This window comes from Prionailurus bengalensis, chromosome A2, assembly GCF_016509475.1.
Source record: "Prionailurus bengalensis isolate Pbe53 chromosome A2, Fcat_Pben_1.1_paternal_pri, whole genome shotgun sequence".
Classification (NCBI taxonomy): Eukaryota; Metazoa; Chordata; class Mammalia; order Carnivora; family Felidae; genus Prionailurus; species Prionailurus bengalensis.
Genome location: NC_057348.1, coordinates 16,679,092 through 16,701,779, shown reverse-complemented (window position 1 = coordinate 16,701,779; position 22,688 = coordinate 16,679,092). Strand labels below are relative to the sequence as shown.

Genomic DNA, 22,688 nt, shown 5'->3' with positions numbered 1-22,688 from the left:
AGGGACAGTAGAAGGCTTTTACATTTTGAACTGCAAGCAGACTGTTAAAGGTAACGGGAACATCTCGCATGCATGTGTTCCACAGAACTTGTTAGAAAGGCTGAAGGCTTGGACTGAGAGTTTGGGAAAGGTAGAAAAGAGAATTCATGGCAGAGACTTTCAGGAAGTAGAGTGTACACACACACAACACCTTGTTTCTCATCCAAATTCAGGATGGGCATATGAGGGAGGAATCCATAGATCCATTTGTTGGATAGAAATTGTGTTCTACAGTTGACGTGCTATCATGATGGAGAAGAGTCTGCCAAGTAAATTTTTAAAAACCCTTTTCCCTTAGTAACTGAACGAGGAAGGGATGCTGTTGGCTTCAGAGATCAAACAGCTGCCCCAAAGACTCCTAACAGGTCAAGAGAGAGAGACCCAGACAAGCAAACCCAAAATAAAGAGAAAAGGAAACGAAGGGGCTCTCTCTCACCACCTTCTTCTGCCTATGAGCGGGGAACAAAAAGGCCAGATGACAGGTAAGTGGCCTGTGTGAGTTACTCTCTTTTCTGAGCCAGTCAGAAAGTTCCCAAGTCAGTACTTCTGATTTGGGGCACCAAGGGGTTTTGGAATAAGTATATTCTCTTGATAAATGAGTATAAAACTTCACTGATAAATATTGAGACAGAGTCTCTTTTGACAGTGAAGACTAGTGGATTTTCAGTACTTGAATGGTTTCTACTTGATAACATTTAAATGTTATTTGACGAGCCAGAGACTTGTTCTTTCAAGGGAGTGGAGGTGGGTGGGAGATAACTCTTCAGAGGTAATGATAAATCTTCTAAAGTCAGAACTTTTTTTTAGTGAATCTTGAACCTTACCAGTCAAAACGCTGGTTGATCTCTGTGTCAGAGGCTATCTTCCTCACGCTTGTAGAAAAACAAGCATGATCGGTCACTGGGGACTAGAAAACATTTATTCCGGAGAAGTTCTTTTTAAGTTAAATTTATTTGTTTGAAAAAATGAGATATAGCATTCATATAGTGTAATTGCCAAAATTTTAATTTTGGGTTGTCAAGGTTTATAATAGTAAATCCATCATGATTTTAATTTGCATTACCCTAATTACTAAACAGATTAAACATCTTGTCATACGTTTATTGGCCATTCCTGTTTCTTCTGTGAAGTGTCTTTTCATATGTGCTGTTCATTTGCCTTTTTGAGTTTTAGGAATTTTTTTTTTTTTTTTTTTTTTTAAGATTCTTTATACTCTAAATATAATTCTGCTTGGGTGATAATTTTTCCAAATATTTTTTTCCCAGTTTGTGGCTTGCATTTTGACTCTTTTGTGTCTTTTGATATACAGAATTTATTAATTATGGTATAATTGAATATATCACACATATTATATGTTTCCTTCATGGTCAGTGCTTTTACTGTGTTTTAAGAAATTCTTTCTGGGGCACCTGGGTGGCTCAGTCAGTTAAGCATCTGACTCTGGATTCAGCTCAGGTCATGATCTCACGGTTGGTGGGTTCAAGCCCCACGTCGGGCTCTATGTGGACAGCTCAGAACCTAGAGCCTGCTTCAGATTCTGTCTCCGTCTCTCTCTGCCCCTGCCCCTGCCCCGCTCATGCTCTATTTCTCTAGGTCTCAAAAATAAATAAATGAATAAACAAATAAAACAAAACAAAACAACAGATGGCTGTCAAGAAATTCTTTCTGGCGCACCTGGGTGGCTCAGTCAGTTAAGCATCTGACTCTGGATTCGGCTCAGGTCATGATCTCATGGTTTGTGGGAGCAAGCCCCACGTTGGGCTCCGCACTGACAGCACAGAGCCTACTTGGGATTCTCTCTCTCTGCCCCTCCCCTGCTTGCGCTCACACTCTGTCTGCCTGCCTGTCTCTCTCTCTCTCTCAAAATGAATAAATTAAAAAATTTTTTTAACTAAAAAAAAATTTCTTCCCTACTCTTGAGGCAATGATACTCTTTTCTTTCTTTCTTGTCCTTAATTTATTGGGAATTAATTTTTGTGTGTGTTGTGAGGTAGGTTTATGGTTTCTTTTTTTTTTCTAAGTGAATACCCAGTCTCCGTACTATTTACTTGAAAGCCCATCCTTTCTCCTTGATCTGCAGCACGCTCTCTCCAACAAGTTCTCATATGTGGGAGGATCTGGTTTGGGGCTCATAATGTGTCTGTAGCTCATATTAAGTCTTGATAGCAAGTAGGACAGGTCCCTCCTTGATCTTCTCGGATGTCATGTCTTTTCTCAGACTTGTTCTCCTTCAGATCTGCTTGTCAGATTCCCTCCACCCATCTCACCCAAAAGATGATTCTGAGAAGACTTGACATCTTTACAGTTTTAAGGAGTCCTATTCCTATATTCAAATTGAGTATTCAGATATTTTCTGTTTAATTAGGTCTTCTTTAATACTTTAAGTTCTTCATTAATCTCCTGTTTACATTTTCTCTATAAAGACTTAACGTATCTTGGTATATTCTTTTCTGAAAACCTTAACTTTTTTGTTACATTTTCAGTTTGTTGCTTGTGTTTAGATACCGCAGTTGACTTTTGTATATTGATCTCATGCAGGCAACCATACAAAACTCTCAATGATATTTCAAAGTGTAGGGGGTTTTGCCCTTTTTTTGGGTCTTTGCCAACAGTCCATATCCTATGAATTTGGTTTTTTTCCTTTCTAATCCTTTTGCTTTGTTCTTGTTATTTTACTAGCAACACATCCAATACAAATCACAGAATAACAGCATTTTTTATTTTGGTAATTGATTGCTATTCATGTTTTATTCCACTCTTTTGGACATATATATATATATATATATATATATATATATATACACACACACACACACTAATTGGAGTAATTGGGATTCTTAGCTCCCTAATTTTCAGCATTTTTTGTCTTCAAATGAAAGTGTTTGTGGATTTTAATTTCTTCATAAGTACCATTGAACTACTCTTGTGATACTATAGCTTTGTCATAATTTAGTTCTAAATACTATCAGGCTTTACAGTCTGTTTACTTTTTTTTTTTTTTTTTTTTAGTTTTTGTTTATTTTGAGAGAGAGAGAGAGAGAGAGAGCGAGCGAGAGAGAGAGAGAGAGAAAACAAGTGGGGAAGGGGAAGAGAGAGAGGGAGACACAGAACCCGAAGCAGTCTCCGGGCTCTGAGCTGTCAATGCAGAGCTCGATGCAGAGCTTGAACCCGTGAACCACGAGATCATAATCTGAGCCAAAGTCAGATGCTTAACTGACTGAGCCACCAGGCACCCCCTTCTTTTGTTAAGTTTCAAATTTAATTGCCATTCATTGGTTTGTATTTTACCAGTTCTTAGAATTTTATTGAGACTGGCTGTATAGTCTGTTTTGTTTGATATTAATAGAAGTATGCTATCTTCCTATTGATAAGATTTAACTGAAATTTTTTATTTCCTTTTTACTTTTAACTTTTCTGTGTCTCATACATAGTTTATAGCTGATTGATATTTTAATTCTTTGTGGTATTTAACTAGTTTCACTTTAATAAAATCTAAATTTAATCCATATCTTAAACAACATAAATACTTTAGGATACTTTAACTCTGATCTACAGCCTTCCCAATTTATATGCCATTATTGTCCAATATTATAATTTCTTGTTCCTCCTCCTTCCCTGTCAGTTATTGTTAATTTTTTTATATGTACACAAATTGATTGATTTAGTTTGTTTACATTAATTAGGGTTTTTTGTTCTCCTTTCTTTTTCCTTAGACCTTCCTTTAAAAGATTTCCTTTAGGGGACCCTGGGTGGCTCAGTTGGTTAAGCGTCCGACTCTTGATTTGAGTTGAGATTGAGCCTCGTGTTGGGCTCTGCACTGGGCAGTGAGCCTGCTTGAGATTCCGTCTCTCCTCTCCCTCTGCTCTTCCCCAGCTTGTGCTCTTTCTCACTGTTTCTGGCTCTTTCTCACTCAAACAACAACAACAACAACAAAAGATTTCCTTGATGAGTTTTTGTTCATACTGTGTTTCAATTTTGTCTGAAAAATCTTTTTGGTTTTCATTGCTCACCTTCAGTTTTAAAAATCAGTTTTATTTAATCAGTAGATAAAAATTACTTACAGAAATATTCAGTTTTAAGTGTATAATTCAAAGTGTTTTGTCAAACGCACCACTACAGTCATGGTATAGACACTTCTGTCATCTCAGAAAATTTTCTTGAGCTCTTTGGAGTCAGTCCCCTTTACCTACCCCTAGTTGCTGGCAGCCATTGCTCTGCTTTCTGATGCTCTGTTTTTGTCTTTTCCAGAATGTGATACATATAGTATCATAGTCTAGATAGTATTTGAATCTGTCTTTCACTTAGCAGATTGCATTTGAAATCCATTCATGTTGTTATGTCTCAGTAGTTCCTTTTATTGGTGAGTGGGTAGTCTATTGGATAGGTACAACATAGCTTGTTTACAAATTCATTAGTTGATAGGCATTTGGATTGTTTCCAGATGGCTGTTAAGAATATTACCAGACTAGGGGGTGCCTGGGTGGCCTAGTCTGTTAAGCGTCTGACTTCGGCTCAGGTCGTTGATCTCACGGTTCGTGAGTTCAAGCCCCGTGTCAGGCTCTGTGCTGTCCGCTCAGAGCCTGAAGCCTGCTTCAGATTCTGTCTCCCACCGCTCTCTGCTCCTCCCCTGCTCACACTCTGTGTCTGTCTCTCAATAATAAATAAACGTTAAAAAAAAATAGAATATTAGACGACTTGTATATGTATGAGTCTTTATGCGAACATTGACTCTCATTTTTAAAAGGAAGTTTTGCTTAGTTAACAAGTTTTTCTCGACACTTTGAAACTGCTATTCTTCAGTCTTCTAACTTCCCTTGTTGTTAATGAAACTTTATTGGTCTAAGTGTTGTTCTTTAAGTAATCTGGCTTTTCTCTTGGTCTGCTTTTACGAGCCCTCTTGGTGTTTGGTGTTCTGCAGTATCACTACCCTCTGTTTAGGGTTTCTTTTTATTTTAACTGGTTGAAATTCATTTAACTTTTTGAATTTGAAGATCATCTTCCACATTACTAATTCTCTTCAGATCTGATCTCTTACTTAACCATACCATGGCATGGATCTTAGGGACATTGGATTGAATGTTGGATTATTTCTTGGGTCATGACACATTTCTGTGCATAGACTTCTTCTCCATATATTATAGTGCTTTTGTGCTGTGATCTTAACCACTGTATAAATCTGGCTATGCCATTTCTTCCTATACTGTCCCTTGCCTTTACTGCTTGAGATGATATCATCTTGCATCCTGTGTTCATTATACCCTGGCTTTCCTTTTTTAAAATAACAGTTTAATGTTGTCTAATACATGTTTTTAAATAATATGTTGGTTTTTAACTTTATGAAAAGGCTGCCATTCTGCATTTAATTTGGGGGTACTTTGTTTTTACCTGATAGTGTATTGCTAAGATTTACCCATAATTGCATGTGTCAGTTTATTCATTTTCACTGCTTTGTGTAACATTTTGTTGTAAAGCTTCTTCAGTTATGTATAGTGCTATTATCTAATTTTGATGTACATGTGCAATAGTGTCTCTTGGGTAAATGACCAGACTTGTCAGATTGTCAGGTATGTGCATTCTCAATTTCATATGATAATTGAGTTTTAATTTCCACTCTGTTTCATTTCTAGATGTTTCATGGAGTTCTTTTTCAAATCTACCTGATAGTTTTTTATGTTCCTATTCCTTAGTGATATTTTTGATTGCCTCTTTGATATTCATTAAACATACTAAGTGTCTCTTCAGTTTGTATTGGATCATTCCAGTACTAGTAGTTTTTGTGGGTCTTGTCCTCTCGTTTGTTTATATATATACGTGTATAATTTTGTAATTATATAAAATAATGATTTTATTTTATTTTTTTAATTAATTAATTAACTTTTTTTTTCAACGTTTATTTATTTTTGGGACAGAGAGAGACACAGCATGAACGGGGGAGGGGCAGAGAGAGAGGGAGACACAGAATCAGAAACAGGCTCCAGGCTCTGAGCCATCAGCCCAGAGCCCGACGCGGGGCTCGAACTCACGGACTGCGAGATCGTGACCTGGCTGAAGTCGGACGCTTAACCGACTGCGCCACCCAGGCGCCCCAATGATTTTATTTTCTAATGAACTCATCATGTTCCTTAGAATTTGATTTGTGGGGATTCACTGAGGCCTGGGCTTAAGGTGCTTTGTTCTGTAGACTAATTTGCATTTGTTTCTGCCCAGCAACTAAGGATACTACCATACCATTAACATTTTAAAGGAAATTGTCAGTATGGAGGTTTTAGACCATTTGTTTTTTTATTGTTTGGATAAATGTTATGCCCTTGTCCATGAAGATGTTCTTAGATGTTTCTGTGCAGTGAAACCTCTTGAAGTTAGTTGTCAGTTTTTAATTTTTGCCAAGAGCACTTTCTCATAAGTTTGATTCACTCCATAAACCTTGGCAGCAGAATCTTTTAAGCCCTCAGTTTTTTTCTTTTGAATGTTAGAGCTGACGGTTTCCAGTGGGCCTTGTCAGAACCAGCACAGGGCATTAAGCTCAGCAGTAAGACATTATCCTTGATCCTGCACAGAGAAGAGTATGTGAATAGAGCTCCCCATATTTTTATGTGTGCATTATCATCTTTCATTCAACTATCCTTTGTTGATATTTATCAAATGTATGTGGTCAGACGTACATCAAATTCTGTAGCTCTTACTAGTGTACTTTGTTTTAATGTCCGAATTTGTAGATCCAGAAGTGTCCCCAACTGTAAAGAAGAATCTGTTTAGAATATTATATGTATCTTTAATTTGATGTTCTAGAACCTGAGAATAAAAGTAAAGTTATTATTTTCATCTAAATGATTCTTTGGGATTCTCTACTATCTGCAAGACTCCTTAAGTAATTTTGACTGATTTTTAACCAATGCCAAATTGGAGTTGGTGTGGTTAATGGTTGAGTATTGAGGGACATAACATTTATTAGTGCTTTGATTATGCCCTTGATTTAGGGAAAAAAGTTTGTGATGCTCTTACTATTTTCTTTCTAGATATGATACACCAACTTCTAAGAAGAAAGTACGAATTAAAGACCGCAATAAACTTTCTACAGAGGAGCGCCGGAAGTTGTTTGAGCAAGAGGTGGCTCAGCGGGAGGCTCAGAAACAACAGCAGCAGATGCAGAACCTGGGAATGACATCTCCACTGCCCTATGACTCTCTGGGCTACAACGCCCCTCATCACCCCTTTGCTGGCTACCCACCAGGTTATCCCATGCAGGCCTATGTGGATCCCAGCAACCCTAATGCTGGAAAGGTGCTCCTCCCCACACCTAGCATGGACCCCGTGTGTTCTCCTGCTCCTTATGATCATTCTCAGCCCTTGGTGGGACATTCTACAGAACCCCTTGCTGCCCCTCCACCTGTACCAGTGGTGCCACATGTGGCAGCCCCTGTGGAAGTTTCCAGTTCACAGTATGTGGCCCAAAGTGATGGTGTGGTACACCAAGACTCCAGCGTCACCGTCTTGCCAGTGCCAGCCCCAGGCCCAGTTCAGGGACAGAATTATGGTGTTTGGGATTCAAACCAACAGTCTGTCAGTGTCCCCCAGCAGTATTCTCCTGCACAGTCTCAAGCAACCATATATTATCAAGGACAGACTTGTCCAGCTGTCTATGGTGTGACATCACCCTATTCACAGACAACTCCACCAATTGTGCAGGTAACTAATTTTGGAACCTCTCTTATCTTACAGTCTGTTTATAGGATATTAAATCTGTTGTGAAGGGGAAACCTGCCATTGCTCACTTATATATTGATGAATTGTGTATATATTAGTTACTTTTTGTTGTGTGACAAGTTACTCCGAAACTTAGCAGCTTGAGACAACTAGTAATTATTATTTCTTAGTTTTTGTAGGGCAGGAATTCAGAAGCAGCTTGACTGGCTGGGTGGTTTAGGCTCAGAGTCTTTCATTAAATTACATACAGCCTGGCTGTTAACCAAGGTTGTAGTCATCGAAGGTTAGGAAGAGGAAGGAAGATTGACTTTCAAGCTCACTCACGTGGTTGTTAACTGGCCTCGGTTTCTTACCATCACATGAACCTCTTAATAGGGCTGCTTACCACATTCCAGCTGACTTCCCGCAAAGTCAAGTAGTCAGGGAGAGACTTATGGGTTACTCCTCTCCTTTTTGCTTATAGACAGTGAATAATATACAATTTATTCTTTTATATGCTCACAAACGGAAAACCCTCTGGTCATGGTAATTGAGTCAGGAGATGGCTTGCCCTTTTCTTAGACCCAGCTTGTGTATTATTTTATATCCCCTACATTTTATTGTCATGAAGTTTGCCAGAGTGAACCTAAGGATATTTACTATGGTAATAAATATAATGTTAAATTTAAAAGCTGAGTATACTGAATTTGTATTTCAAGGTGTATTTTTATGTTTTTTAATCAAGCTTCTTTTCTATAGAACCCAGCAATACATTTTAAGCTTAAACAAAAAATATATATAAAGCATCATCCTCACCACATTCTGATGTCCATCACATCACTCCATATCTCTCCTTAAAGGTGAATTATCGTGGATGAGAGAGACTGTCAGGGATACTTCCTGCACACATTACCTAGTACTGATCAGTTACTTCTGTTAGTATTTTTGTGACGAAGCTGCATCAAAATTTAGTTTGTAAGGCCATGGCAAAGTATCCAGCTTGAATTCCTAAAATCTTAAGTATACTAACTACATTCATTTTGTATGATCTCTTGAGCCACATGCTTATATCTATATTTTATGTATTTGTAATTTTGAAGACTTGAAACTTTTTCCCATGGGTTTCTACTTAACATGATTCTTAACCATTTTTCCAAATTACTTTGTATCTGTGTGTGTGTGTGTGTGTGTGTGTGTGTGTGTGTTTTAAGTATCTTAAACAAATTTCTTAGGTTCTAACTTCTGCTGTCTTGCCACATTCTTTCTTGGACCAAACCATTTATTTTGAGTTTTTTCCCTGAGAATGTGTATCAGATATAAGAAACATGGTCTACTTCTCTCCCATTTCTATTCCTGAAGTATGTTCTTAACCTAGGTTTCAGAGCCTAAGCAATCGCAGTGGAAGATATTTATTGAAGACTCTCCAGGAGAGATTTCACTGGTCATTTGGCCATTCTTATAAAAAGTAATCTATTTTTTCTATCCCATGGAGCAAAAGATTTTCTGTAAGTTTTAGTCATAGCCTTAAGACTCCAGCGTCACAATTTTGCTTGCTTACAGTTTTCCATTTTGTTCCTACCAAGGAGTCATTTGTTGGCTCCCTAATCTATTTTGTGTGTATTAGGTGGCAGATGAATGGACTCAGATAGTCCAAAGTGTCCTTTACTTCTCTGTGAGATTAGTTATCAGAGATGATGTTGGGCTTTAGGTTATGAGAAATGTAGAGCATTTTGTTATTATTTATGTGTTTTGAGTCCCTGTCCATCATTTAATGTGTGTCTTGGGGACAGGTGCTTAGCTTATATTCTTCAGTTAAAGTTTTGTTTTTTTTTTTTTTTTTAATGTTCATTTTTGAGAGAGAGCGTGAGCGAGGGAGGGGCAGAGAGTAAGGGGGACAGAGGATCCGAGGTGGGCCCTGCACTGACAGCAGAGAGCCCAATGTGGGGCTCAAACTCACGAACCATGAGATCATGACCTGAGCTGAAGTCAGATGCTCGATTGACTGAGCCACCCAGGTGCCACTTCAGTTTTAGTTTTCTTATCTATGAGATGAGCAGAATGCCTCAGCATGGTTGAGGTTTGCATGAGATAATGGATATTAATAATGACAGAATTAAAGCACCATTTACCTTGAAGGTTTAATTATAGTTACCTTAATGATGTCGACAGAGTATTGACATTTGTGGAGTGTGAAATGCTCCTAGTCAAAGTCATCTATCTGATATCTGGTCTAACCTCCAGTAGAAGGAGACCTTGAGGTCTGTGGTGTTCAAGTGTAGTATTGACCATACCATCATAGGCTACTAAGAATTTGCAAGATATGATAACTTTGACAGTGAAGTAGTATGTGATGTGGTGTGATATAAATTTGTGTGTGTGTGTGTGTGTATGTGTACACATATGCAGTATCTTTCACATTTGGAGCAGATATGTTATCAGAAGGTGACTTTCATTTTTTGCCACAATTGCTTATCAAATGTAAAAACTCAACTTCAGCTGAGGGCACCTGATTTGTAGTGGTTTTGTGACATTACTAAGTGACCTATTCTTACAAAGTTATACTAAATCACATCTCAAAAAATTGAGTCCTAAGACTATAATTTTCACATTATAAAGTGAAGTGACTCAGATATAAAGTAATAGTGATTTTTTTTCCCCTCTAGAAGTAGGGGCAGAATAATTATATTTTCTATAACATTTTGGACCTCCTTAGATTTCTCTTCTAATTCCCATTAGAAGTCCCATTTTAAAGCTATTTCTAGGGGCGCCTGGGTGGCGCAGTCGGTTAAGCGTCGACTTCAGCCAGGTCACGATCTCGCAGTCCGATAAATAAACGTTGAAAAAAAAAATTAAAAAAAAAAATAAAGCTATTTCTAGACTGTATTTATGTTTGAGAAATTAGCTTTCATGTAATTTCAGGTCTCTTGAAGGGGAGAGCCAATCTCCTACAGATTTCCCCCCAGCAAAAGAGAGACTTGATAGGCATATGCTATTTATTTAAAAAAAAAATTTTTTTTCAACGTTTATTTATTTTTGGGACAGAGAGAGACAGAGCATGAACGGGGGAGGGGCAGAGAGAGAGGGAGACACAGAATCGGAAACAGGCTCCAGACTCCGAGCCATCAGCCCAGAGCCCGACGCGGGGCTCAAACTCACGGACCGCGAGATCGTGACCTGGCTGAAGTCGGACGCTTAACCGACTGCGCCACCCAGGCGCCCCTACATATGCTGTTTAGATACATCTCACAAGTATGTACATCTTCCATACTAACTTCAGTGGAATTGCAAGCCAGTTTCCCCTTTTTATTACTATTGTTAGTTTTGGCATTGCCATGTGATTATCAGCTGGTTTGGATAGATAATTTAATAAAACCCTGAAGAATGTTCATTTTCTTTCTTTCTGTCTTTCTTTCTTTCTTTCTTTCTTTCTTCTTTCTTTTTTTTTTTTTTTTTTTTTTTTAAGCTTATTTATTTTGAGAGGTGGAGGCCAGGGGCAGAGAGAGAGAGGAAGAGGGAGAATCCCAAGCAGGCTCCGTGTTTGACAGCACAGAGCCAGCATGGGGCCTGATCCCACGAACCGTGAGATCATGACCTGAGCCAAAATCAAGAGTCAGACGCTCAACTGACTGAGTCACCCAGGTGCCCCATTTTCTTTCTTTTTGACAGTCTGAGTTTTAAACACTGTACCTCTAAATGATTACTGCTATCTTGGGTGACTTTTTTTTTGTTTTTAGTCCAGCAAGGCTGATGTTGTTCAGATATTTTTGGCATTTCCTTTGGAAGTTATTTCCAGTATGTGTCACATTCCTTCCTGATGATAAATTATTATCCTTTAAATATATCTTTGCATGTTAGAAACAGGTGAAATTTGTCTGGAAATTTCTCATCTGGTAAATTACCTCATCTGGTAAATAGAGGGAGTGCTCAAGCTGGATAATGCCATTTCAGGTCAGAAGTTACCTCACAGCCAGCATTTGGAGCCAGAGTCTTCATTTCAAGGAGACTATAGCTTTAAAACTCCAGTCATCAAATCCTTTAGATGAGCCTTACTTATTAGCTCTGATCTTGTCAAATTCTCCATGCACAAAGTTTAACTGAGAGTCAAAAGAATTTTTAGCCTCCAAAATATTAGCATCTTTCTGTTGTAGATTTGGGTGCTTAATCTCTTGATCACTATGGAGATAACATGTTTATCAGTTTACTGTCTTCTTCAGCCTCCCAGAAACTGTTTTTACTCAATCAGATATACCAGCACATTTATATTAACTCCCTACATGCACAATAACTTGCCTGTTGTATCCACTCTTCAGGATGCTTCCTTCGGGCATCAGGGCCATTACAGATTCACTTTCCAGATCATACACTAGATCATAGATTAGACCCCAGTTAGATATGTTTTGTTTTATAGCTTATTTTTAGCAAAGTTGAAATTGAACGTTATAAGAATTATTTATACTTCACCTCTGAGATTATACTTTTAAATTTCTTTTTTTTTAATTTTTTAAATGCTTATTTTTGAAAGAGAGAGACAGAGAATGAACGGAGGAGGGGCAGAGAGATAGGGAGACACGGTATCCGAAGCAGGCTGCAGGCTCCCAGCTGTCAGCACAGAGCCTGACGTCACGAACCATGAGATCATGACCTAAGCCAAAGTTGGACTCTCAACTAACTGACTGAGGCACCTAGGAGCCCCATTTTTAAATTTCTTAAACACTATTTTACCATCTTTTTTGCTAATATCTCTTTTTGTACTGACCTCTTATTCAGTATTGTCTGGGTGTAGATGCATCAGTGTTAAAAGCCTTTTGGGTTCAACCACATTTCAGTCTTTGAAACTGGAATTAGGTGGGGAAGTAAAAGTTGTTTCTACAAAATCTTTGATGTTGCACAGATTTCCCATCTTATATCCAAATACCTAGAGATGAAAGCATTTCTATTTTGTGATACTATTCTGATAATAATTCTGCTTTGACCATTGAGTGTGGGTTTTTGTTCTGTGTAGATTAAGCTGTTCCAGAATAATGAATCAAGTACTCTTGACCTTTGTACTATGAAGGGGTTAAGAGTGCCAAACCTCTCTCCTCAGTCAAAAATCTGCATATGACTTTTAACTCCCCCAAAATACTGTTACCTTACCAATAACATAAGCAGTTGATGAACCGATATTTTGTATGCTACATGTTTTATATTCTGTATTCTTTTTTTTTTTTTTAATGGAATCTTTTTTTTTTAAATTTTTTTTTCAATGTTTATTTATTTTTGGGACAGAGAGAGACAGAGCATGAACGGGGGAGGGGCAGAGAGAGAGGGAGACACAGAATCGGAAACAGGCTCCAGGCTCCGAGCCATCAGCCCAGAGCCTGACGTGGGGCTCGAACTCACGGACCGCGAGATCGTGACCTGGCTGAAGTTGGACGCTTAACCGACTGTGCCACCCAGGCGCCCCATATTCTGTATTCTTAAAATAAAGTCAGCTAGAGAAAAAGAACATTAAGAAAATCATAAGGAAAATACATTTACAGTACTATACTGTAGAAAATCTGTTATAAGTGGCCCTGTGTAGTTCAAATCCACATGTTCAAGGGTCAGCTGGGTTGTATTCTTCCTCTTTTTCTCTGTGCCCTCTCGGTACTTATCCAGAAATCGTCTTGGTTGTTCCACTGGCCTAATCGGACTCTTTGGGTCTTTACTGGTACATTTGGAATGATTGTATTTTATATTTTGAGCACTTACCAGTTAATACTTCTGAAATTATTTTATGTGGTGGAATCTCAGTCCCTAGGATCAAAATCTGTCCTCAAGTACAGGCTGCATCTATCTCTGTTCACCTCCTTGGTAGTCATCACCTCTTGAGACAACAGGGTTGTGTTTCAGGGCTTGTTGTCACCTCTTCTTTAAGAGTGTTTCTAGTGCTGAGAACTAATTCCAGAGTAAGTTTAAGTCCTAGCCGTGGTCCTTAATTTCTTATGTGACTCCCGGTGGGGGAGATCCTCACCTCTGATGGTAGTCAGGACTAAATGAGATTATATACGTGAAAGGGCTTTCTGAGCGTCATGAGGCACTGTATAAATCAGTGTGTGGTAAGAATTTTATCTAGAATGAATTCTGCTGTCTTTCTCAGACAGAGAGACCCTCCTTCCTCTCAGAGGGAGTTGTAATTAGATCACCGTCTTACTTCCTCTGCTATGAATCACTCACTCTCTTTGACCTTTTCCAGTCAGAACAACCTGTTAGTTTTTAGGAGTTGGTAGTAAAAAGGCTTTCTGAAAAGAGCCCTGTGGAACTGTCTTGGATATACTAGGTGCGGCACTTCAGTTGTTATTACTGTGGTCTCCCTGGAGGCTAAAGAGTTGGACAGCTCTTAGGAGCCTCCCCCCCTCCCCCCAGCCTTTTCTGTTTTTTTGTTTTTTGTATTTTAATGGTAAAACCAAAGTAAGTAAATGAGTAGGGAATTACTAAAAAAAGAAACTTCTGTGTTTGAAATAAAGGATTGTTTTACACATTTGTATCGAAATACTCTTTGCTAAAAGTTAAAATTCATGGATTCCAATAAGAGAATGCCAACTGAGAAGACAGTTACTGCTTTATTAGAGCCAGAAGAGTATAAATTATGAATTTCTTCATTTTATCTTTAGAGTTATGCCCAACCAAGTCTTCAGTACATCCAAGGACAGCAGATTTTCACAGCTCATCCTCAAGGCGTGGTCGTACAGCCAGCTGCAGCCGTGACTGCGATAGTCACACCAGGGCAGCCTCAGCCCTTACAGCCGGTAAGAAACGCTTCAGGTGATAAAATACTCCTTAGCTGTGTACCTTATCTTTAGAAGGTCTACTTTTGGTTTAGGTTTTTATTTTTGTTTCTTTCACTTGGTTTTGTTTTTTTTTTCTTTAACTTTGGTCCCCAGTTTCACTCAAGGGCTTACGTCTCTGAGGAAGCATTACTCAATCGTTAAAAAAAAAAAAGTTCTCTAGATTTTACCCCTATGTTGATTGATACATATTTTGCTCCCGATATCCTTTTTATTTATAATTTAAACCGACTTTGTATTTTTATACTTTGCTCTGAATTGCTAAAGTAACAATTTTATAGAGTAGCTATTTGTATTTTATGGAGTACTGGAATATGATACTATATCAGACCCATGGACTAGGAGTACAGAAGTGAACTACTTCACTGTACATGCTGTACAATATGTAGTAAGAGAAACGTTTGGTATTCTGTAACATATGGAGAAGGATGTGGTGAAATCTTGGTGAAGTGGGAAATGGCTGGCATTGGAAGCCGTTGAAAAGCTGAACAGAATAACTTGATCACATTAGCACTTTGGAGTTGCGACAGCTCCAGAGAAGGTTCCTGCAGCAGTCCGGTGAGTGATGGTGGCTTTAGACAGGTAGTACAGTTAGTGGGGATGGAGTATAAAGACTACATGTGGAACAGTTGGGAGATGAGACAGTGTGCTCTTACAGCAGGTATTTGAGGGCTTGCTAGGAGTTGGGCCCTAGGAATTTTGAATACAAACCTAAGACTCCATTCCTATCCTTAGAAGCTGACATTCCAATAAGAGAGTTGAGAATCACAATGAATAATACTAAAAGTAGAGATTAGTGTCACATAAGGTGCAGATAGTTTGAGGAGGGAAAGAATCATTCCCAAGTGTGGGAAGGATTAGTAATAAGTTCTGAATGATTTAAAGTATTCTCAGGTGACACAGAAGCTTAGGACAAAGAGGTCACTTTATAGGCTGGAAGGAGGACTACAGGTAGAACTGAAGTAGGACACCAAAAAAAGCAGCTACATGAAGTAGGATTAATGGTATGCATAAAACAGTGATGCTCAAAGACCTGTGTTTGCTTAAAAGTGGTCCCATTTTATCTGAGCCTGGGATCTCCGGTTCCTCTTTGACTGCTCAAGCAGAGGTAAAGCTGGAAAAAGTATTCTATATTAATTGGCTTACACAGAATGAGAATTAAGGGCATATATTCTTATAGTAATTTATTATTAGTCTGCTAGACCTATTATAACAAGATACCACAAACCAAGAGGTTTAACAGAAATTGATTTTCTCACTGCTCTAGAGTCTGGAAGTCTATACCATCAAGGTGTTGGTGAGGTTTGGTTCTAAGGCTTCTCCTTGCCTTGCACATGGCTGCCGTCTCCCTATATATTTACGTTCCCTAATGTGTCTTTTCCTCTTATGAGGAAACTACCCTTTTGACCTCATTTAATCTTCATTGCCTCTTTAAAGGCCCTATCTCCAAATATAGTCACGTTGGGAGTTAGAGCTCCAACGTAGGAATTTGGGGGATACAGTTCAGTCCCTAGACAGGGATTGTGAGGTTTTCATGTTTTTCAAAATGTGACATTAAATTTTTATAAATACGCAGTTTAAAATGTACAGAAAAATAGATAAGGGTTAAGTGGTTAACATTCTGTCATACTGCTTTTCAGCTTTTTTCTTTAAAAAAGATACATCTAAAGCTAATTCAGCTAATCAGGATCCAGAAGTTGGTATATGCCATTTAGCTTTGTTTTGTTTTGTTTTGTTTGGTTTTTAATTTTTTACATGTTTGTTTATTTTTGTTTTTAATTTTTTTTAATGCTTTTATTTATTTTTGAGGCAGAGAGACAGAGCATGAGCAGGGGGGGACAGAGAGAGAAGGAGACACAGAATCTGAAGCAGGCTCCAGGCTCTGAGCTGTCAGCACAGAGCCCGACGTGGGGCTCGAACTCACATACCTTGAGATCATGACCTGAGCTGAAGTCGGATGCTTAACTGACTGAGCCACCCAGGTGCCCCTGTTTATTTTTGAAAGATACAGACCTTGAGCAGGGAGGGGCAAAGAGAGAGGGGGAGACACAGAATCCAAAGCAGACTCCAGGCTCTGAGCTGTTAGCACAGAGCCCGACATGGGGCTCGAATTCACAAACCGCAAGATCATGACCTGAGCTGAAGTTGGACACTTAACTGACTGAGCCACCCAGGCGCTCCTAGCATTTTCTATTTTATTCTTTTTTTTAAGGTTGAAAGATACTGCTCTGGATAGTGAGCTGCTGAATATTTTTAAATGTGGTATGTTGGATGGTGAACTTGGAGCCAACTGTCAATTTTCTGATAGATCCCTAAAGCTGTTTATATACTCTGTCTCTGATCATTTCCCAGATTGAACCTTTTTTATCTTTTTTTAAAAGATAGAGATAGAGGTATGTTTTTACATATTGCTTAAGTAGGCTACTTTGTCCTTTTTGAGATGTCACTGATGAAGAGTCTGTGTGTGTGTTTCTTTTTAGCCTGAAATGGTAGTGACAAATAATCTTCTGGATCTGCCACCCCCCTCTCCTCCCAAACCAAAAACCATTGTCCTACCTCCCAACTGGAAGACAGCCCGAGATCCAGAAGGGAAGATTTATTACTACCACGTGATCACAAGGTAAGAAAGGCTGTGTGGGCATCTCCAAATCAGTTTCAGTTGGTCAAAGAAGCTGCCATCATAAGGGGAGATTTATGATTATTGGCTTGATGTCATTGGCTGGTGTTCACTATGCTTGAGGGCTGCTAGATTTCCAGAATCATGTCTTCAATGTTATGTTATGCCTTTTTAGATAGATAAATTTTGATATATTTTTAATCTACAAGACTCTTTTGCGGAAAATTAAAGAGTTTGTATAAATAAATAAATAAATAAATAAATAAATAAATAAATAAAGATAATGACTTGATTTAATGTTGTGGGTATTGAGGGTCCTGGGCAAACCTTTTCTGTAAAAGGTCAAATGATGTTTTAGGCTTTGCCAGCCAAACACAATTACTTCTGCCATTGTTGTGCAAACAGCCATAGACCATACATAATGAATGGTCATGTCTGCCCAATAAAACTTCATTTACAAAAATAGGCAATAGGTCAGTTTTGGTCCGTGAGCCATAGTTGGGTGACCCTTGCTGTTTATAGAAAGCTCAATTTATCTTTTTCTTAGAAGTTTAAAAAATACATATGTCTTTTAGACAAAAGATAGCTTTATGTGAATATATGTAATTTCTCTGTGTGTGTGTGTGTGTGTGTGTGTACTCATTGGTATATAATCTTATGTGAGTTGTTGGGATACGTCTTCTATAATCTTTCTACCAATCTGTATAGAACGTTATCAATTAATATAGAACTACACTGTTGTTGTTGTTGTTTTTTTTTAATTTTTTTTTTTTGAACGTTTATTTATTTTTGGGACAGAGAGAGACAGAGCATGAACGGGGGAGGGGCAGAGAGAGAGGGAGACACAGAATCGGAAACAGGCTCCAGGCTCTGAGCCATCAGCCCAGAGCCTGACGTGGGGCTCGAACTCACGGACCGTGAGATCGTGACCTGGCTGAAGTCGGACGCTTAACCGACTGCGCCACCCAGGCGCCCCAGAACTACACTGTTTTTAGTGCATGCTTATACTTTGAGGGATCAGCAAACTATGCCCATAGGCCACTGGTATTTGCAAATGAAGTTTTGGGGGGAACACAGCCACTCCCATTTATTTAGGAGTTGTTTATGGCTGCTTTCACAATATAGTGGCAGAGTAGAATAGTTGTGGCAAAGACCATGTGACCCACAAAGTCAAAAATATTTGTGATCATTTATAGAAAAAAAGTTTGCCAACTCCTGTTCTTTTGTATGGCTATATAAAATTTTATTTAACCCACCCTAACTGATGGATTTTCACGATTTTATATATAACTCTAACCCTGGACATCCTTGTAGATACTAATCTTACCTTCTTTGGGTAGATTTCTAGAGGTAGAATTGTCAGTCAAAAAGATAGACATTTCAAATTGATAATTATTGTCAGCTTACCATGAAAAAAACTGTACTATTGTAGACTCCCACAAAAAGTGTACAATAGTGCCTTTTTCTTCACGTAATTTCTTTTAATCTTGTAAGTGTAATTGGTGAGACATCTTATTTTCATTTCCAGTTCTTTTATTGTTGAACCATCTTTATCGTTGGCCGTTTACATCTTTTGTGATTTGCTTGTTTGGGGCATGTACCCATTTTCTGTCATTATTATTAGATCCCTTTATCAAGGTTATTGCAAATGTTTTTGTTTGTAATGTCTTACAAGTTTTAAAAATTTCATACAAATATTTTCTTTTATGGTTTTTCAAGTGCCTCTAACGTTTCTGACAAAAGTTTGGTGTGGTAGGAAAGCACAAGACTGCAAAGGCAGGATTGACCCACCAGATACGTTGCTAGTTCTCTGAGGCTTTTGACATTTTAAGGGATTCTCCTTATAGCATTCCCTGTGACAGCTGACTTCAGACTCCTGAATTGAATTTCCTTACTTCCAGTTGTTACCTCACAGATCTAGCTGTAAAAAAAAAAAACAACAAAAAAACTACAATGCTTTCTTATTTGCAAAACAACTATAGCATGCAATGAATGAGTTAACATGGTAGAACCCTTCTTCTTGCAGTCAGTTGAGAATATTTGGGACCAAGGGCATAAGTTTTTGACTTGAAGTCTTTTCCATGCTATGAGTCATTGAAGCAAAGGGGCACAACCACAGACAAGAAGGCTCCCAAAGCAAGGAACCATTTTCTCATGTGACCAAGGATTGTGAGGAGTGTGTTGTGATTTATTTTATTTGCTCCAAGTACATGCTGGGTACAGTTGCTGTTGATCTCTTCACCTGCAGAGGGGAGGTATAGGCAAGCACTGACTCCATGTACTTTTTAGGTTTTGCTGAATCCTATTTTCAGAACATTAAGAGCCAAGTGAGAAACAGACAGGATGTTTTGGTTTTACTACTCTCTTCGACAAGGCAAACATCGCCACCTCACTGGCTAGAGAAATACAGTGGGCTAAACAATGTATGTCTGTGGGATAGAATCACTGCTGCTGGGAAGATAGCAAAAGAATGTTTCTATCTTATGAAGCAGACTTCCTCTATGTCTCATTACAAATGTTGTATTTTATGTGTATATGAGCAGAGATGCCTGTGCCAGAGTTCTCTGTTTTCTGGCCACGATAGCATGGCTGTTCTTACCTTCTAGGCAGACTCAGTGGGATCCTCCTACTTGGGAAAGCCCAGGAGATGATGCCAGCCTTGAGCATGAAGCTGAGATGGACCTGGGGACCCCAACGTATGATGAAAACCCCATGAAGGTGAGTATGGCTTACACATGTTTCCGGATCATCTGGGAGTCTGTATCCTGTCATCTTGCTGGGCCAATAGCCATGTGGTCTTGTGATTCTATTTTCCTTATTGTTCTGGAGAATTAACACATGTAGTAAATGCTTGAGAGGCCTAGGGCATCCAAACAGTATAGCAGTATGGTATGTAAAGCAAAAAATACAAGCTCTTAATTTCTTTCCAGCTGCTCTCCTATCATCCCTTTCTGGAGATAAATACTGTTAACTAGTACAGGAGTTCTCAAACCTGGAGTAATTTTGCTCCCTCGAGGACATTTGATAATATTTAGAGACATTTTTGGTTGTTAAAAGTGAAGGAATGCTACAGACAAGGGAAGTCACCAAACATCTTACAATGCACAGGACAGTCCCCCACAACAAAGAACTGGCCCAAAATGTTAATAATGCCAAGGTTGTGAAACTTTACTTTGGTGTGTGTTCTTCCAGACCCTTCTGGGAAATGTACACACACAAGTGTTTTTCTTTCTTTTCATTTTATTTGTTTGTTTGCTTGTTTGTTTTTAAAAGTTTATTTATTTTGAGAGAGAGTGAGCGCATGAGCAGGGGTGGGGCAGAGAGAGCGAGAGAGAGGTCCCAAGCAGGCTCCGCGTGTCAGCGCAGACATCCATCGGGCTCATTCCCACATGCCATGAGAACATGACCTAAGCGGAAATTTAAAGAGTCAGACGCTTGGGGCGCCTGGGTGGCTCAGTTGGTTGGGCATCTGACTTTGGCTCAGGTCATGATCTCGCACTTGGTGGGTTTAAGCCCTGCGTCGGGCTCTGTGCTGACAGCTCAGAGCCTGGAGCCTGCTTCAAATTCTGTGTCTCTTCCTCTGTCTGCCCTTCCCATGCTCATGCTCTGTCTTGCTCTGTCTCTCAATAGTAAAATAAACATTAAAATATTTTTTTAAAAAAAGAGTCAGGCGCTTAGCTGACTGGTTAAGCCCAGGTGCTCCTTACTTTTCATTTTAAACACACAAATAGAATCATAGTATTTATATTCTATTATAACTTCCTTTAGTATTTCTTAGCAATTTGGGGTATCTGGCTGGGTCAGTTGGAGCATGCAACTCTCGATCTTGGGGTTGTGAGTTTGAGCCCCGTGTTAAGTGTAGAGATTACTTAAAAATAAAACCTTAAAAAATATGTCTGTCTTAGCTCTTTCCTTGTAGATCTGCCGCATCCTTTTTTGATGCACTGTGTCTCATTTTAAATGTTTTAGCTCATTGACTGAAATTTTACATAGATGGTGTGTTTCAGTGTCCTGCCATTTTGGGATTCATAGTTCTGGGAAAAAGTTAACTGTTTACAACCTCACCAAAGGAGTATCCTCCACCACCTCCCCCCAACACACACACTTTTTTTTTTTTTTTTTTAAGATTTGGGACAAATATTTTACTATGGAAATATTATTTTAGAAACAAGGCAAAAAAAGAGCTTATCCCTGATCTCTCCCTCTGACAAAACAGTAATTAGGATTAGAGGTCAAGTAAATGAAATACACAGTGACTGAATTATAACCATTTTTATCCCTGTCCGCTTATAATAAGACCCACTATCTCCTGGAGTAAGGTGTCTTCAGTGAAATCAAAGACCATATTTCTGTGTCCTAAGATCTGAATAGTATTCAAAAAAATTTTTTAATGAGAAGAGGCACTTAACTAGTTAAGTCAGTGGAGAGGTAGGAGAGAGGGAAGAGGGCAAAAAGGAAAGAGGTTGGAGTGAAAGAATCAAAGTGGAAACAATGTACTTTCTGTCATTTTATTCACTTGGGGGAAGCATTTTCCTTCCTTCAGCATATATTTGCCATTCTCCAAAAAACCAAGCATTTCAGTTAAGTCCACGTGGAGCCTGCTAAATTCCGAATGAATCACTGGAGTCACTTAACCACATCACTGTAACTGTGGTATTGTCACATTTTCTTGAATCATTTAGGAATATGCCCAGGATTGTTAGGCAACTGCCATTTAAAGTATCCAGAAGCTAACACACCACAAACAAAAAACCACAACACCTCCCTCTTTGCAGACATCTGTAGCTCTGTTAGTTATATCCTTTGAAAAATAAACAAAGTTTGAGAAGAGATCCCTGGTGTAGGAATACAGCTGAGCTCTGAGACCAAGTTTATAAAGTATGTCAAGAGACCTTACTTTTTGCACCTTAGCCATTAATTATGATTCAGTGTTTTGGTCTAGGGTAGAATACTGTTTGATTGACCATAGGAGAAGTATAATTGCAAAAGCTCACTATATACATACCACTTGGGGAGTCTGTTTATCAGATTGTATCTGATAACATGGAGAGAAAGTGAGTAACATGTTCTAGGCAAGGCTGTGGGTTCTCAACTCCTGCCCTGGATTAGTTATAGTAAATATGTACACTGAATCCCAGAAAAGCTTCAAGGCCCTAAATGAACATGATATTCAGGTTTTAGTGGAAAACTGTTCTACTTTATAATCTGTCTGAACATACTGGAGTGTGAGTTCAAAGTTAGGATTAGAATTAATACTTTTTTGTTGCTATTAATAGAAGGCAAAATAACAGACTTTTAGTTTGATCAGATTTGAAAGTTGGGAGAGAATACTCAGTCCACAGGTGGGGTGTATAGGGATCGTATCATATATCCCTTTTGTGAATTGTAAATATGAAGCTCTTACTGCATGCTTACATCGTGAAAGCCTGTATGAAATTTGAAGGGCCAGACCTCAGCCAGGAAATCGGTTGGAGTATGGTAGATATAACTTGACTGTGATTAAGGAACTTTCTATGGCAGCAGAGAAGTGTTTTCTCACA

The 22,688-nt window shown here is 38.7% G+C and overlaps 1 protein-coding gene across 2 annotated transcripts in view; it reads left to right on the top strand.

The window, feature by feature from the left end:
* The window catches only part of SETD2 (SET domain containing 2, histone lysine methyltransferase), a 127,065-nt gene that overhangs the window by 88,143 nt on the left and 16,234 nt on the right, over positions 1-22,688 (top strand). Inside the window, exons 14-18 of one of the 2 annotated variants that reach the window (XM_043587268.1) lie at positions 338-521; positions 7,056-7,725; positions 14,358-14,492; positions 17,012-17,151; positions 19,755-19,866. In XM_043587268.1, coding sequence (XP_043443203.1) covers positions 338-521; positions 7,056-7,725; positions 14,358-14,492; positions 17,012-17,151; positions 19,755-19,866 — 1,241 coding nt within the window. Of the gene's footprint in view, positions 1-337; positions 522-7,055; positions 7,726-14,357; positions 14,493-17,011; positions 17,152-19,754; positions 19,867-22,688 lie in introns of those variants that run through there. The other variant, XM_043587269.1, reaches the window with a different exon arrangement.